This window comes from Penicillium canescens (genome assembly GCF_028828765.1).
Source record: "Penicillium canescens strain IBT 15451 chromosome Unknown utg000011l_segment0_segment0, whole genome shotgun sequence".
Classification (NCBI taxonomy): Eukaryota; Fungi; Ascomycota; class Eurotiomycetes; order Eurotiales; family Aspergillaceae; genus Penicillium; species Penicillium canescens.
This window is the reverse complement of record NW_026703973.1, coordinates 2719173-2736690: the sequence shown is the minus strand read 5'-3', so window position 1 is coordinate 2736690 and position 17518 is coordinate 2719173. Positions and strand designations below refer to the sequence as shown.

Genomic DNA, 17518 nt, shown 5'->3' with positions numbered 1-17518 from the left:
TGGCGGGTTGATGGTGACGTGGAAAGAACATTAAATTGCCGGAGGAGGTAGATGGATGAGCCGATTATAGCGCCGAATACAGAACCCGCTGTGAAGGCGCGCGTGAAGGCGTGGGCGGCGAGAATAACATGTGAAAGCGGCTGTTCCTCTGCATAGAGTGTATGTGGCCAGAATTGAGACATTTGCGAGGCTTCTTGGGCTTCTTGTTGTAGTTCGAGGTTGGCTTCAGCCATGCGCTACTGGTCATTGGAATAGTGAACGCGTATTTTGAAATGGATCAGGCTATTTGTGTATATAGTCGAATTTGCGTAGCAGGTCGAAAATAGATTTAGCTTAGCCACGCAATCATCTACTTTCTCCTGCTCATAGATACTAAAACGCTATTGAGGGGGCCAATGAAGTTACGGAGATAAGTGAGGCCCTAAACCGCGGCTAGGAAATGATTAGTTATCCCTCGGTCAGTGACTTGCAACGCCTCGGCATATTTGAGATTGAGTTTCCAGATCCGTAAGCATGGCTATTGAAGCTATGGAGACAATGTGGCCCGATCCGCAGGGTGAGGTGATCAGTAATCCCACGGTCATTGATCTCGTATCTCGGCACATTGATGTTCACGTCATCTGTGGTGCGTGACCAGAACCAGTACGGGCGAATCTACTAACCATAGATCGGAAACGGTTAAGGTTAGAAAACTGCAAGGCAGCGATCTTCCGTTCCCGAAATTAGTCTTTCGGGTTGAAAGATTGGACGATATTGACGAATGGCCGCCTAGTACCAGGCATAGTACCGGGCGTATGAGTAATCAAATGTCTCGCAATAAAACCTAAGTCAAACTCTAAATGCGACATTGGACAAGTCAGTTCTTGCATTCGTCCAGGAAATTACCACCTAAGGCCACAGTAATGATTGGTTAAGTCCTCACTTTATCATCAGAAAGTGGAGGCAAAGCAGCACACGAACCACCACCTGGGCGACCTTATTTACTTGCCGCGTTGGAGTATAATAGGATCGGCCCCTCTCCATCTCGCCAGATTCCTAGCCTCGAAAATACAATTATTTCCAGCGAACTTGAGTATGACCTCATCATCGAAACGCTCAGTTCTTATCACTGGGTTTGTGATATCTACGATACTGTCTCCCTATTGGACTGGCCTAACGCTAATCATCTTAATCCTGTAGCTGTTCTGCCGGTTCGGCCGGTCATGCTCTTGCCCTTGAATTTGCGAAGCAAGGGTTGCGCGTTTTTGCAACTGCTCGGTCAACCAAGTCCCTTTCCCAGCTGGAAGCGAAAGGTATCGAGGTACTTCCGCTAGAAGTGACAAGTGCGGAGAGCATTGCTACACTGAAGACCGAGGTTTCGAAGCGGTCTGGAGGAAAACTGGACATGCTGTTCAACAATGCTGGCATGAGTTGGTTGTTCCTTTTTTTCTGCCTCTAGCTCGTGTGATTCTGACAGAATCGATAGTGTACGAAGCCCCAGCGATTGAAGCCGACCGTGAGAGCGTCCGTAGGATGTTCGACGCCAACGTTTTCGGGTTGTTCGACATGGTAACGGCCTTTGTTCCTCTGCTTCTAGCCTCTGTGCCGAATTCACAGGCCCCACCAACCATAGTAAACACATCTTCGGTCCTTAGCCGTCTGCCGTTTCCCTTCGCTGCCAGTTACAATGCATCCAAAGCAGCTGTTGCTTCCTACTCTGACACTCTCCGGATCGAGTTGGCCCCTCTTGGGATCAAGGTTGTGACATTATTCATGGGTGAAGTTTCGACTGGCCTAATGTCAGCCGACAATATCTCATTCGGCCACGACAGCCCTTATACCGATGTTGAAGGCGGCGTTCAAGAGAGAAGTAGGCAGCATTCGCAAAATAGTATGAAAGCGGAGGAATTTGCACGCCAAGTCGTCAATGAAATCATTTCAAAGTCCGCAGCAGGCAAGGGTTTATTCCTGTGGAAGGGCACAAATGCCTCATTAGTTTGGTTTCTAAATGCTGTAGGATGGAGGACGGTCTTTGATGGAACAATGATGTCTGGGGTAGGGCTGGACAAAAGGGAGATCAAAAAAGCAATTTTCGATAAGGCTCAGCAATGGGCAAAGCGAGATTGAAACATCTTTTCAGCTGGATGACATTCAAGAAGTTGTTTAATCAGAAGTTGTTTAACCAGAAACTTGAGCATGCTGCTATTGCAAAGTACCACAGATTAAAAGTAGTACATATAGTAACATCAGCGCGAAGCTAATGGCTCTAGTTAAATTGCTGATCTGAGGAAAGAATGGGAAAGCAGACCATGAAGAATATCTCTTGACATATTTCAAGACCATGACTGGCACACAATATTCGGAAGGCTACAGTGGAGGAGACTTGGGTATTCGGAAAATACGGATAGGACAAGGCATTTTCTTTCGTCATCTTCTTGCTGTGTCTTAGCTCGCTATGATTTGCTGATACACGTGTTTCATGGATGTTGTGAAGCTTTGGGCTGAGCAGTAGTTTCGTTATAAGGTAGTTTTAGAAAAGATTTGGCATAGTTGAACAGAAGGGAACGTTAGGTATGAATAATACCCTTAGGGCAATACTAAAAGGACCGCATTCTAGGCGTTTGGACCCTACCTACGCTCACTAAGCCCGATTAGGTCTTATGCAGTAAGCGTATTTCCAATGCATTAATCGGTAAAAAATTCAAATCAATTTCTTGGCAATAACGCGAAGCGGTCTCCCATTACAACTGTCCAATTTCTTGTCACCGTTGGGTTCGAAACGGGAACTTACCCGGTGCACCCAGCGCGGCTTCTTCGAAGCGACAGCCGCAGAGTGCGACGAACCTGGATACAACAACGTGGCATGATTGGTGACTGCATTGCCGAAGAGAATTAGAAGTGATCTAGTTGGTAAACGGTTATGATCACAATCCTGATCGACCATCTGTCTCAAGCGTACACTCGTGGGATTCTTCATGAATAACGTAAAGCACAACACCTAGTCCAACTGGATCAACACTTGCTGACTCGCATCTCACCACAGGAAGACACCCTTAGGTTTCCACCACTGGAATGCGAAGCGAGCAAATACCTTGCCTGGTCGAGCTCCTCTACACCAATGCGATCGCATGCGGCCCCATAATCGATTGGTGCCTGGTAGGTCCGTAATAGTAGTTTAACGCGTGAAGACGACGTATTAATTAAGTCCTTCGCTATTTTAGAAGCCGGTTTTATCCTAATTATAGATCTTATAAGGTTTAAAACCATGCTCACGGTAGAGATACTTAAGCCTATCGTACTAATAGCTAATAACTCTAGGATCCTCGGCTTAAATTCGTAAAGATTCCTTTGTTTTTAGGTAATAAGCTTGATATATAGAGGTAGACGCCGTATAAAGCGATAGCTATACATTGGGCCGACAACTCTCTCCGACCCTGCTATTTTCAATAGGCGATTTACGGCAATTTCAATGTCTTTTGTATTTAGAGGTGTATAGCAAGAATTTAGCGATTCGATCTAGCTAATTAATGCATTTTCCTGGTTGGAATTCAATGCATTATTAGTGGTAGGGCGATCGGAGAGAGATGTTCTGTCCGTTTTTGCGACCGCGAAGCTTCGAATAAGACACGCGATAATTTTCCGCAGCTTTACGTAGGGATGAAAATTCTCGCGTAATATAAGCATGTAATGCCTTAGCTAGCGGATCCTCTTCATCCCGAGGTTTTTGAGGCATTTTTGGTAGATGGGAATACGCGTAAAGTTGAAAAAGTAGAGAATTTGCGTTATGGCTGAGAATTGCATTATGGCTGAGGGACACACACCCCCTAGCCGAGAGGGTGGGGGTCGTCCCGTGACACGGCTAGGTCTAATCTAGAATCGCTTTCGTTGATCTGGCGATTTGGCAAGATCGCCCGCTAGCTTTCCTCTTTCCTGCCTGCCTGCCAATTTCGTTTTGCCTCTTTCTCCTTACTCTTCCCGAACACAGCGCAGCCTTCGTACTAAAATGTGTGCCGTTTTAAGGAAGGAGAGATCTTGTTTCATTTTTATTACTTATTATTCGGGCCGGGCCGGGAAGCCCAATATAAAGCAACCATAGAAATTAACGGAAACTCAAAAGATCATGCGGGGTACTGCAAACCAGTACAAAGCAAAATTTGGGACAATTGCGCAAAGATTGGCTGATGAATTTGTATCAGATGCAGACAAATACAAATGAAGCAATCCTAACCGTGCTCGTGTTGTCCGAGTGGTGGCTTAAAGCTATTGCATCTTACCTCTTTCGGGTTTGATGCCACGTTGCTCCGCTACACCCGTACGACACAAATCAAATACGATCACTGCTAAGAACCTTGACAAAATATTTTGATCTTCTGATTCCTCATACATTTCTGGCTCCATAGAAGACCAACAAAGTTGTCTGGTTACCTCTAGCTGATTTAGCCCCTTGCATCCAAACCCGATCCGCCGATATGCCCACCAACGGCGCCTCGCCATGCAAACTTCGCGTCGCTATTATAGGTAGCGGAATCGCTGGCCTCTCTGCTGCAGCATTCCTCCGCAAAAACCGCCATTTCAATATCATTGTCTACGAGCGTCGTGATGCAGACTCTCAGGAGACTTCCGCAGCATTCGGGCTTGGAGCTAACGGCATCTCTATTGTCAAACAGCTCGGAATCGACAGGGAAGAGATTCGCGGGGTGGTGGGAGCCGGGTACCGGACTTTCAACATCCACGAGAAGGAGATAAGCAAGTCCCGGGTTGATTATGGGCAGGATGGAGATAGTGGTTTGTGGCTCGTATATCGGCAGGATCTCAAGGACGCTTTGTTGCGGAGAGTCACCAGTGGGGATGGGGATGGGGAGGCTATCAAGATATTATACGGCTGTCATATTGTGAACGTTGATCCGGAGGCTGGTGTTGTTGAATTTGCAGACGGAACCTCTGTCGAAGCCGATCTAATTATCGGTAAGCAGGAAACTCTGAAATTCAAAGATGGTCAGATGAATAACCTCCTCCAGGCGCGGACGGAATTCGTTCAAAGGTCCGCGGAGCCGTCATCCCGGCTTCGCACCCAGAGCCTGTCTCGTGCGGTCTTTCAATGTATCGATTCGTCATTCCAATGGATGTCGTTATGAACACCGTCGCCACCCATGGAAACATTCCAGCTATGTACAACTACGACGACGGAACTTTTATAGCAGTTATAGCCGCCGGAGATGAAGGCAACCGTAATGTAATTATGTATCCCTGCCAGGGTCATAAGCTGATGAATTGCGTCTGCGCGGTCCCGGACTCGAGTGTTAAGAACCCAGCTAAGCTTGAATACTCCTGGAACGCTAAGGGGAGTGTGGAAGAACTATTGGAAGAGATCCATGATTTCCCCGAATGGTTGAAACAGGTCTTTAGGTGAGTGGTGAGCACTATACTTCATCGGACTAGGATTTTCTGGGCTGACGAAAACCGCTGAATCAGTCGCACCTCTCAAGTGGCGCTATTCCAAGTCCGGGACCAAGAGCCTTTGCCTACGTATTTCAAAGGCCGAGCCGTTTTGATCGGCGATGCTGCTCATGCCATGGTACCTTACCAAGCCCAAGGCGTCAACCAGGCTTTCGAGGACGTGGAGGGCCTCAATGTTTTATTTGCAAACACCTCCGACCGTAACAGCGTTCCCGGAATCTTGCAAATTTGGGATAGCATCCGCCGGCCACGGGCATCGGAAATTCAGACAGGTTCGCGGGCTTCTCAAGTTAAGCTTGCAACAAAAAGTGCAGGTGATGCTATTCTGTCGGTAAAGCCTTATGTGGGTATGAAAGAAGCTCTTGAGCAGCTGGAGACGTAATGAGGTATAAGCATACAGCCTGACCTCCTCAGGGCTTTGGGATTTGCCTTGTGGAATGAAATAAATATTAGGGCTTTTCGAATCAATGAATATTCTTTTAGAGACTCCAAAGGTAACTACAGTATCACTTGTCCCATCCTCAGCAATAAGTAAAATTGATTAAAAATGTCTACAGCCTGGCACTAAGCCGAGTATGGTAGGTTTTGATGTCCCGTATATTCCCTTCCCCCCCGGGTCCGGTTCTCCCAACAGCTCTTTATAAATGTATTGTAAGGTACACCTCACAGTCTAGAAAGCGGTCTGAGAAGCAGGACGTTCAAAGTCTATCCTATCAGATCTCACCGCCGTCGGATATATCAAGTCGTAAGAGTGGGAAGTCATAATTGATTTCGAATATCACTGTAATTTACGTCAGCTTATTGAAGACACATAGATGGATGCAAGGCTGGCGGAAAGGTATCCTAATAGGGACTAGTGGGCTGTAGGTGGAGCCTTGGGAAACAAGGAGAAAGAGATTGGAGGTAAAACTGATTTCGAATATTACTGTAATATGATAAACAAATCATTAATTGCAAAGGTTCTAATCTGGTGGAATTCAGGGGCTGGGTAGTAGGAGTTCTTGATAGGTCTATAACCGGTTGATGCCTGGTAGGTCCGTAACATATTGCTACCAGAGATCGAGGTAAAACTATTACTAGCATTAAATATATTGCCGCTAATAACTAGTTAATGTTTCTATGGTTTCTAGTCAAAGGTAGAGTGTATATAGAAGACTAGTATAATAATATATTAACCTCTTCTTCGGCGTATAAAATTATCTATTTAACATCTAGTGGCTAGACGGATAGTGAGACTACCTATCGATAGCTCTGCTCGTTTCATAAAGCTACAAAAAACCGCGTACGACGCGGGCGACCGAGGCTTTTGCTAATAGATAATCATACGTCTTATATAACCATCGAATTTCTCGATTTTTGTAAGGAAAACTTGATTATTCCTTAGTATTTTGTACCTCACACGACTTATATCTATTAGTCCTTAATGCTAAGGCTTTTTAAGCCTAAAGCATAAGTTTAAAAGGGCGAATACTAAAGTTATAGCGTAGGGTAGAAGCGACGAAAAACGCGACTTTTTCCGTAATATTGACGCCGTCCGACGCCACGCCTTTAGGTCTAAAACTATCTAAACTTCGTTCAAATCTACTGGTATCTAGCCACTAGATCCTACACAAGTTTTAGATAATTTAGGGCAGTATTCGGATAAAGAGGTAGTACGTATGTACGACGAGCCGTCACTCGCCCGCGAATTCATAAGTTTTAGCGACGAATTCTCCGCCCATTTCTTACGCACGCATCAAAAATTTATAGAATACGGTTTTTCCACTACTTAAGAGCCGGACCCCTAATTTACACAAAATTCGGAAGCATATACGGCACGCAATTAATGCCGGAAAATCGTCTCTATATAATGCGGAACTTCCGGAGATCAGCCTTACGCGCGCCCTTAGTCACAAAACGCCTACAAAAAAGCCAAAAAGCAAGCGATAGGTAAAGGGAGCTACCGAGAGCCCCCTTTCATTGATTCCAGGTAATAGGCTAGTACAGCATAGGTGTGAGAAAGAAGATAAGTCGAAGCTTCGTGCTTGGCGGAAAGACGCAGTGAAAATGGCGGCCGATTTAACGGCTAAGGAATTGGAGGAAACACGTGAAAATAAGGAGAATGATACATTATTGGCTAATGACGCTGTTGATGAGCTTTATTTCATGGATCCTGGACGTTATACGGCTAGAAAATGAGCTAGAAGTTGAAGAAATTGAGAATTTGCAATATGGCTGAGGGACAGCGGTCCTGTGACACGGCTATACTATTGCGGTACTACAGTCTTTCTCGAAATCGGCTTGACCAATACACTCATGATAACTGTCTTCTGGACCCACCGCCAAGGCCTTAGCGTGGATAGATCATTGAGCGAGCCGCGTTAAATTGAGGGACACAGTGAAATGCGCTTTGTATTTACAGTACCTAGCCACGTAAAATTACACGCATCGAACCGGGAGAGTCGCGACTCCTGCGATCTACTACTAGTGTGCATGTACGGTTCAGTCAGCTCCGGTCTGGCTAGCATCTCCCTGATTTATCAGGCATCAGAATGCTGAATAGGCGCACAAATCGTCTATAACTAACCACTTGTTTTCGTGTATCTAGACCAAGCACCTCCATATATCAGCTCGCTATCCAATTGGTTACTACTCCGCCGAATGCGGAGCCATACCGTCGTCACTCGACACTTGGCGTTCGCGACCTCGTCCTGGCCAATCACCCTCACCATTTCAATTCCATGCACATTACCCCAAACTCCACAATCATGATAGCTCTTCCTACCGACATTATTTTCATGATAGTAGATGCCATCGACGAGTTCAAGGACCGTCGTAAGCTCTTGCAAGTCTGTCGCAGCTGGAGAAGCCTGTTGCTTTCCAAGGTCTACTCTAAACTTACGCTCGACAATGATGAAAGCCTGATCCCTCTGGCACACGCTGCTCGCCTCAACCGGTCGTTAGGAGCCACTGTCCGAGAACTGAGAATTCTAAACCTCAGCTACAAGGCTGACAAGAATGGCATCTATGATTATGAGCTCTTCCGAGAACTTATCAAACCCTTCACGGTGACCCCTGAAGATCTCACCGAAGATGTCTTGGAAGGCGGAAATGAACAAGTGTGGCTTGTTCTAATCTTGATATCTCTCGAGAACCTCCGATATCTTGAGATGCGTCACCATTCGTATGCCGGGGATCTTACATTACGAATACTCGCACAATTAGAGTCCAATTCGATCTGTGTTTTTGGTTATACGCCTTTATCGCATCTCGAAGAGGTCAGCATTATGTCGGAGACAGTTTATCAAAACTTTCCAGCCGCACGATTTGCCCCATTTTTCAAACTACCGGCCCTGAGAGTGTTCTGTGCTGCTGGGGTCCACGAAGAACACGAGGGGGATTATGCTTCGTTTCCGATTTCTCTGAATCTCGAGCCTAAATCCTCTCAAGTCAGAAAGATTGTTCTCGGCCATTCAAACTGCAGACGTGGAATGATCGAGTACGTCTCATCTTGTGCCAATCTGGAATACTTCGAGTATCAGCACTCCAACTCTGCCAATCACGGGGATGTGTGGCTAGATTTTCGGCCACGGCGATTTTATACCGCGTTGTTTACCCAAAAGCATAGTCTACGCGTGCTACGCCTGAACGACTGCGGCATTACGAAAGGGGTAGACGACCTTGGCATGGAAGATGAAGGTATTTACCAGGGGGACGATATGGAAATTGAGCCTTGGTTCGGCAGTCTGGTCGATTTCACGGAGCTACGAGAACTGCGTATACCCGTGCGTAATCTCTTGGATTTGGACCACAGACACTTTGGCCTAGGCTCCTCCCTGGAAGAAATTCTCCCGTGCAGCTTGGAGTATCTCTGTCTGGCTAAGACTGACCAAGCTGAGTTTGATACTGTCGAGCCTCAGCTCCGCAGTCTACTTGCTCTCCAGGGTAAATGCTATCCTGCTTTGCGAAAGCTGGTGATTCAGCTTTACCAGATGGAGTTAATTCCGGGGAAAGAGCTTAGCAGTGCTAATAACGAGGGTGACTGTCGGGTTCCACATAGCACGAAGGAAGTATTCGAGGAAGTAAGGAGGATGTGTGAGACAAAGGGCGTTGAGTTCTCCTTTGCCCATGATGGGGAATATCAAGTACTGGCTGGTGGTAAGCTGATTCGGGACACCGAGGGAGCTTAGCGCTCTCCTGGTGCAGCAGATAATTGAATGTAAGAGTACTTTATACCCACCACACTATAACGTATTTCCCAAACGAGCTGGCCACCCAAACGAGCTGGCCACCCCAAAACACCATAGTAAATACGAGATATTCTACACTGATATCTCAACAACCACGTTTTTATTTTATTTTATTATTTGCCGATAGATGTTGATAAGGCTTTTAAGCACTATATATTAACTTTAACGAAATCTGAAACCTACATTGTTACGGTATCAAAAATTACGTTGGCTAGGAGCCAAAAATATAAATATTTGATTATATCTCAATTATTAAATTATAGAAATTCTTTAAACTCCCGTTAGAGACTAAATACCACCTAAAGAGCGTTAGATTTCAAGGGAAAGTCCCTATAAACTACCGTTGTTGCGATACTATGTTGTAATTTATCGCATTTACTATGGTGTTTTGGGGTGGCCAGCTCGTTTGGGTGGCCAGCTCGCTTGGGAAATACGTTATTAAGAATGGTCTCGGAATAGCTATTTTCCTCTATCGTTATCTGTACGGTATTTTACTCCCATATATACATGCCTCATGTCTCGCCGCTGTATAAGCAATCCATGGTTGGCTAGAAGTTTCCACTGAATTGCAAGCAAGACAAACACGAAGAGCTGGATTGGGCCTTGAGAATCTGGCAAGGCGACACCTTCCCTCCGCATCCATGTGACGATCTGGGGGCTAACTAGGTACCAGGCCGGGACGAACTGTGATCTACATTCTTTTGCTTACTTGCAGACTACTTACGACTGACTTCTCTCGACCCATCTGCTAACCCAGTGCAATCTACAGTAAACGCTAGCGCAATTTAGGCATCAGTTAAGCTACATTGGCTTTAATATCTTCGGCACTGTTTTGGTGTACTATATGTTCCGCGTCAAGCACTACAACCCGAAGTCTCTGGTTCGCGGTATTGGCAAGGGTGATCCGTTCTTGTGCTGAGTATTCAAGCGGTGTTCCGGAAAGACGCCCCAGGGGAAGGAGGCAGACAACGGGCGGTTGGTTTAGACATAATTATTTTGGTGATTCAAATTTCTTTCTCTCATTTTAAATGTGAAATTTATTTTTCCATCTGGCTATGTTTTCAACCCCATAACGATTTCAATTGGATCCTGAATATAAGGATGCCATCCTGCGTCCAGCACATCTGCAATAGACTGAAGCAATTTCGCTGGTCTCCCTTCAAAATACCAGCAGTTCTCCATATCTTTCAGTATGATACAGTAATACGCAAGTAGAATAAGCGCCCCGGGATGTCGCTCAGATATCAGGGAGATAAACGCTACCTCCAAACGTACCGGCCACACGCCGAGAATATTCCATGGGTTAACATGGGACTTCCTCTTTGCACGCCCATGCAGGGCAAATGACTCAGTCAATGTATTTGCAGCAGAATGATAAATTTCGATAGATTCGTCTGACCAGGACCCGTCACCTGGAACGAGAGACTTGAAGTAGTCCAAGTACGGCAGATCCTCGCGTTTATCTTCGAACTTATTCGCTCCGAGCTCGTCCCATGCAGAAGCCAGCGCGCTTGCTGGTCCATTTTCGATTCGGTCCCAGACATCGCAGAGCATTGAACAACCGGCGCGAATGAAATGCAGCCATTGAGGGAGAATCAGTTCCGTTTCGTCCGAGTTGGCGTAGGTATCTTCCACAATGAGAAGTGAGTTGATGGTGTTTTGGGTATCCGTAGCAAAGGAATATATGATCAGTAAGTAGGCAAACGACAATATTGCGTCGCAGTTCTTTTCGTCTGGATGGTGAATTGCATGACGAAATTGTGGAAGTGCCGAATCTTGGTGAGCACATGCGTGAAGGGTGTATATCTGTCGCTTTGTAGGATTTAGGTATCCCATATGTAATAGCGTACAAGCCAAGATGCCTTGTAGCAGGAATAAATGGTTGTATGCCAGATCTGGCACGACGTCAAGCCAGATTCTCTCTGTCTGGTCATTTGTCACGAAGCTCTTGTAAGAAGCAGAGAAGTAATAGCCCAGAGCTTCGGCATCCAATTTATTCAAATTGTGCTTTTTTCGGATTCGTCGTATATGGTCTCGTTTCCTAGACATGCTGGCCATGTTGCCATCTAGTTTTGTTGATGAATCCGTGCTGGTAAAGTATCGCAGCTTATTCCCTCGGAAGAAAGACTGCAAGGGAGCAGCGCTCCAGTCACGATTTAAACAGCCCTTTCGACCGTGCTGAGCAGACCAGTGGGCTTCCATTCGCTTGATAGATGCGCAAAGGTAGTTGCATCCTGGCGCCTCGCAGCGCCACCCCTGCTCAAGCGGCAGGTAGGGCACAGGGAATTCGCCAGCACTAGGCGGCCTTACTTCCTCTGGCTTTCTCAACTTGAGAGATTTTGCATAAGTGACGAACGGACGCCGCTTGTTGCTATGGATGTGATGGATATCCTTCAAGTGCCGAGGAATGGCTGTTGGCTGGACTGCATAGTGGCAGGCGGTGCATATTAAGACTTGATGGGCGGGGCAATAGTGAAGTAGTCTCTCCGGGAGTATAGATGCCGTGCTTTCAGCCTCCATTCTGTCCTCAAGGCTGTGATGATGATAATGTAAGTAAGGTGAGTGTGTCTCGCTTTGGATGACGCGCTAACCGGAACGGGACCGTCCAGCATTTTCTCCACTTCATTCCGCGCTAACCCCGAACGGTACCGTCGCTTTTTCCGCAGGTCATAATTTACTGGATTCGAGTCCATCATATTCTATCCCGGATGTCCGTCGGGCAGATAGTTGGACCGATATGAAATGGTAAATCGTATGCTTGACCGAGTTCGTAGGTATAAATCCTACAACTGCTCCCTAATTCTCGTACAGTCCACATTCTGTATCAACCTTCTATACTTCGATCGTTCACTTCCCGAACACTCTTCAACCGATGTCTTCCAAACTCCAACGCAGCATCCTCGTCACCGGTGGCACTGCCGGGCTAGGTTATCATTGCGCATTAACCATCGCTCGTGAATGTCCACACTACCAAGTCATAATCGCATCCCGCTCAGACCCCAAGGCCTCCGCCGAAGGCATGAACAGGCTCCTCAATCAAGAGAATATTAAGTTCCTACGTCTCGATCTCTCCTCTCTTTCCCAAGTCCGCGCCTTTGCAGAAGACTGGGAAACCAACCAGTTCCCGCCAATCCAATCCCTCGTCTTCAACGCAGCCTTACAGTTCCCCGGGAGAGTGGAGTACACTGAAGATGGATTCGAGAAAACCTTCGCAGTCAGCCACATCGGGCACGCACTCCTTTTCTCCCTCCTACTGCCCCATCTCGCCGACACCGCGCGCATCGTGATCGTATCTAGCGGAACACACGATCCCACTCAGAAATCCGGTCTACCTGATGCGAAGTATACATCCGCCGAAGACCTCGCGCACCCGTGTCCCCTCTCAGCAAAAGAGAACGGGCGCCAGAGATATGCCAGCACTAAGCTAGCTAACATCCTCTACATGTATGCTCTACACAGACGCTTTTCTTCCGTCAATGAGAAGAGCGGGAAGCATTGGTCAGTCACATCGATGGATCCTGGCCTTATGCCGGGGACTGGCCTGGCACGAGGAGCGAGCAGGGTAGAAAAGTTCCTCTGGCTGCGTGTCTTGCCGAACATTATTCCGCTTTTGCGGCTGCTTATTTCGCCGAATATCCATACTCCTCGGGAGTCTGGGGCCGCGCTGGCTAGGTTGGCTGTGGCGGATGATGTTGAGGGGGTTAGTGGTGTGTACTATGAGGGTTTGAAGGAGATTAGGTCTAGTGAGGCGAGCTATGATCTGGCAAAGCAAGAGGATCTGTGGGGATGGACAGTTGATACTATGGCCCGAGACGATCAGGAGAGGATGGCGTTTATGTTGGATTAGGTAGTTTATAAGGTGTTTTTGTCCTGTCCCTACTCGTGTTGCTAATGCTTAGTCTCATCCCCAAGATGTTGTTGAAGTAAAACATGTAATTTTGATCATAAAGAACCAAATACTATTACATGATTATGCCGTTTCTCTCTTGGACGTGTTTTTTATTTTGTCCAGCAGTATGGAGATAGATCGCCTCCTGGGTGCGCCCTCAAGAATCGCCTATAACCTTGGACGTAAGAATTGAGATGCCGAGAAATGACGACAAGTTTAAGTCTTGTTGGGTACGAATGGTGACAAGCTGCTCAAAAATGAGGCTTCAGAGTGGCTTGAATGCGACCGTGTCGGAGAGACCGCACCTTTGACATAGATCGAGAATTGCGACCCCCTCGATATCGGCAAACTTAAGAAAGTCTGCGCATTTTTCTGCGGTAGTTTCATTGGGCCTTGTTGTTTGGTCAGAACAATGACTAACTGTATGGACGCAGGAACAAATTAACTGCTGACTGCCAGCTGTCGGGGTGGTTATTGGAGCAAGTTTCGTGCGGACCAGACTCGGAGTCGGAATCTAGAAAGTGACACCGAATCAGGGTCTATGGCAGGATGAGTTGCGTTTTCACTTCCTGTTGTAGTTTTGCCGGCGAAAAGGGACCGTCTGCATCTAATATAGTGCATTTTCGATGTTTCTTTGTAGAGTGTTTTAACCATTTTGAATCTCCCAACCCTTTTTCGAAGCATAGGCTACTCTCAGCAAGATGGGATTCTCTATATGACCAGTGTCTACACTCAGATGAAGACTAATCGCCCCGCGGGGCCGCCCGCTCTCATCAACAGCGCAGCCGAGTTCGAGAATCTTATTTCCAAGTACGCTCGATGTTGGGTAATATGTAATATAATATCGTAATATACGGTACTATACAGGGTGCATCTTACGATGTCCCTCAATATACTACAGCGCGCTCAATAAATGATCTGCGCTAAGGCCTTGGCGGTGGGGCCAGGAAAGAGTTATTATGTGTGTCTATTGGTCAAGCCGATTTCGAGAATGACTATATTACAGTAACTCATTCATTATGACAGTATCATTACCAGGACAATTCTGCTGAAACTAGGAGGTTGACTGAAACGGATTAGCGTCTTTCGGACTAATTTTCCGGTAATCAAGTCGCAAGAGTGCGAAGGTATAGCTGATTTCGAATACTACTGTACCGGTTAGGACGCCAATTGGCAGACAGAAAATCCCATTTGACCTCTAGTTGTTGACGTAGGTCTGCATTGGACCTACGTCCACAGCCAGGAGGATTTGGGCCCAGATCACATGTTGTAAGGCTGTCACGATTTGTCCTGTATCCACCCAATTGGAGATGTAAATGACTCTGTATTTCCATTACCCCTACTTCTCACTATTTATGGGTCCATTCTAGTTACATAAGCTATGCCGAAGGATCATCTATCGACCGGTTTCATGCAGTATTCGTAAGGTAATTGCGACAAAGGCTTCGTGCCTAAGGCTGCAATCCTCCCGCCACAGCTTCTCGACAACAGACCATAGGCCTTTTGAGCTATGACCTCCATAGATGCCAATCATCTGATCGCAGTCATCAATGGGTCTGCAACCAGTAATGTAGGTCTGATATTAACACTTGGCCTTCTGAGTAAGGTGTCCCTGTTCCTTAGATCCACAGAAGCTACCCATCCCCCAAGATGTTCTATATAACGGGAAAGAGCTACATCATCATCTGCGATTTCCCTGTGTCTAGACTAAAGAGCAGTATCTTGGTACAAGAAAAACTGGCCGTCTTGGAGACACTAAATTTGGTCCAGCCGTTAGAGTTAGTCAATCGGCCCGATCAATGTAACGGAATCCTCAGAAGCCATGCACAGATCTCTCGCACTCCCAGAGGATCGACACCATATAGGTGTCGACACGTTAGTGTTGGCTCACCGTAACGCTAATCCCCCATGTTAAATAATCTGCTCCGGAGAACCCAGCGGTTCTCCAAGAATCAGTCTCTGTATTCCTCCAATATATTGTTCGCTTCCAGGCATCTTCATCTTACCTAGTTGACAGGCTCTATCCTGCAAACAGTAGAACCCCCTCTTCTTTACACTTAGCTACGCTTCTTCGAGTAGGCACTAGAATCGTCTTAGGGTCGACTATCTAGCGTACTCGATAACTACAATCACCCTTCTAGACTCAATCTAGTAGGGTTACTAGATATAATAAGAGAAGGGTCAAGGATTACATATTCTTAATTACCCTATGTCTTACTTTTATAACTCAGAAAAGATATAATAATGTCGTAATTAAAAGCGAAATATCGTATATAAAAATGCTTATATCTTTCCGAGTAACTATTGCAAGAAGGCTATTGTATAGTCTTTATAAAATATATCTTCACAGCTACGCGAACTATGGTACTGCGGCTTTTTCTTTATTGTAACCAGATAGACAGACAAAGCCATTGGGGTTGCAGATAGCTACTTTCTCAAGAATGTCAAAGCTGCAAGGCACAGCGCATCCACGCCTGTTTTCATGGTTGGCTGAATCACGGGCGCGAACAAAGCCGAATGGTTGCCAGGAATCTCTGCCATGAGAGCCTCATCTGCTTGGGCCTTGTCCCAAAGCACCGGGTCAATGCCTCCAAATAGCCAGAAGGAGCACGGAAGACCTTGAGAAGTACCCAATGTAGAAAAGTCTTCGCTAACATTGGTCCTTGGGGTATCGCCATCAAAGGCCTCCCCGAAATGATCTCCAAATGACGCGGCCAATTGCAAAGCAGCGTTCTGATCATTTGTAGTAGGCGGGAACCGCCTAGTCGGAGTAATGACCGGCGGTTTCGGTGATCCACTAGCAGCGCATTCTGCCTCAACAATACGTTGAATGGCAGAAAGGATTTTCTGTCGAGTCTCAAGCTTGACAGTTCTAAAATCAATCCCAATCTCAGCCCTATCCGAGATAACATTCTCCGTCTGTCCAGCTTGCAAACTGCCAACAGTAACAACACCAAGATCACTGGGATCAACCTCTCTGCTCACAATACCCTGCAATCTCACGACAACATGCGCAGCAAGAAGCACAGGATCAACTGTATGATGCGGCTGAGACCCATGGCCACCCCGACCAAACAGAGTAATCTTAAAGCTATCTGCAGCAGCCATAATCGTTCCAGGCCGCGATCCAACAGCCCCAGCACGCATTCTCATGACATGCTGACCGAAAACATAATCTGGCATGGGGATCTTGGAATAGAGTCCATCATCAACCATTGCCTGTGCGCCTCCGCCTCGTTCCTCGTTCGGCTGGAAGAGCACGATCAAAGTCCCGCTCCAGGAATCCTGCGTCCTCGCGAGTGTTTCAGCCGTTGCAAGGAGACAGGTGATATGCATGTCATGGCCGCAGGCGTGCATAACTGGCTTGATGGTCCCATCACCATCACGCATAGTCACTGAACTCGCATATGGGAGGCCTGTGAGTTCCTTGATGGGCAGAGCATCCATGTCGGCGCGAACGAGAATTGTTTTTCCCGGGCCATTTTTGAGGATTCCTACTAGCCCATAGCCGCCGATGTTTGTGTGGATCTCATAGGGCCCTAGGTTGGATAGAATGGATGTGATCTTTTCTGAGGTTGCCTTTTCTTGCAGGGAGAGCTCCGGGTTTGCATGGAAATGCTTGTAGAGAGCCTCGTATGGGGTCAAGTCCAACGAGGCGGTGCTTAATATATCTGATAAGTTTCGGGCCATTTTGATGGATGCGCAAATTGGAACGAGGATGGAGTTTTACCTAGTTTTCGTTATAATGTTTCAAGTTAGTCATCCAATTAGGCGTCCGCGCGGGGTACACCTGCCCTAGACTAACCCCATTCATAATGACTCATTGATGCGTACAGCCAACGTCTCAGGGTTGTCTCCGGAGAAGAACTCCAGTTAGACTATATTTCCAATACTTTGCTGCAATCATCCATCCATACATATATAATGAGAAGAAAATGTACAATGCTCTCCTTCTGATTTCAGG

General features: G+C 46.6%; 6 protein-coding genes across 6 annotated transcripts; 4 read left to right on the top strand and 2 right to left on the bottom strand.

Moving 5' to 3' along the window:
• Positions 1-1074: 1074 nt before the first annotated feature.
• N7446_013757 (uncharacterized protein) lies at positions 1075-2106 on the top strand (the record flags this gene model as incomplete). The annotated part of the gene is made up of 3 exons (XM_058522497.1): positions 1075-1112; positions 1180-1409; positions 1466-2106. 3 exons carry the CDS (start codon positions 1075-1077, stop codon positions 2104-2106), a joined length of 909 nt encoding a protein of 302 aa, XP_058365974.1.
• Positions 2107-4448: 2342 nt separating this feature from the next.
• On the top strand, positions 4449-5818 carry N7446_013756 (FAD-dependent oxidoreductase; the record flags this gene model as incomplete). Its single annotated transcript, XM_058522496.1, has 3 exons — positions 4449-4944; positions 4998-5385; positions 5452-5818. The coding sequence occupies 3 exons, from the start codon at positions 4449-4451 to the stop codon at positions 5816-5818; spliced, it is 1251 nt and encodes a 416-aa protein (XP_058365973.1).
• Positions 5819-8183: 2365 nt separating this feature from the next.
• Positions 8184-9605, top strand: N7446_013755 (F-box protein; the record flags this gene model as incomplete). Its single annotated transcript, XM_058522495.1, has 1 exon — positions 8184-9605. One exon carries the CDS (start codon positions 8184-8186, stop codon positions 9603-9605), a length of 1422 nt encoding a protein of 473 aa, XP_058365972.1.
• A 1113-nt stretch (positions 9606-10718) lies between these two features.
• On the bottom strand, positions 10719-12208 carry N7446_013754 (uncharacterized protein; the record flags this gene model as incomplete). Its single annotated transcript, XM_058522494.1, has 1 exon — positions 10719-12208. Exon 1 carries the CDS (start codon positions 12183-12185, stop codon positions 10719-10721), a length of 1467 nt encoding a protein of 488 aa, XP_058365971.1. The 5' UTR covers positions 12186-12208.
• A 329-nt stretch (positions 12209-12537) lies between these two features.
• Positions 12538-13512, top strand: N7446_013753 (uncharacterized protein; the record flags this gene model as incomplete). Its single annotated transcript, XM_058522493.1, has 1 exon — positions 12538-13512. One exon carries the CDS (start codon positions 12538-12540, stop codon positions 13510-13512), a length of 975 nt encoding a protein of 324 aa, XP_058365970.1.
• Positions 13513-15981: 2469 nt separating this feature from the next.
• On the bottom strand, positions 15982-17244 carry N7446_013752 (M20 family metallopeptidase; the record flags this gene model as incomplete). The annotated part of the gene is made up of 1 exon (XM_058522492.1): positions 15982-17244. One exon carries the CDS (start codon positions 17242-17244, stop codon positions 15982-15984), a length of 1263 nt encoding a protein of 420 aa, XP_058365969.1.
• Between the last annotated feature and the right edge of the window lie 274 nt (positions 17245-17518).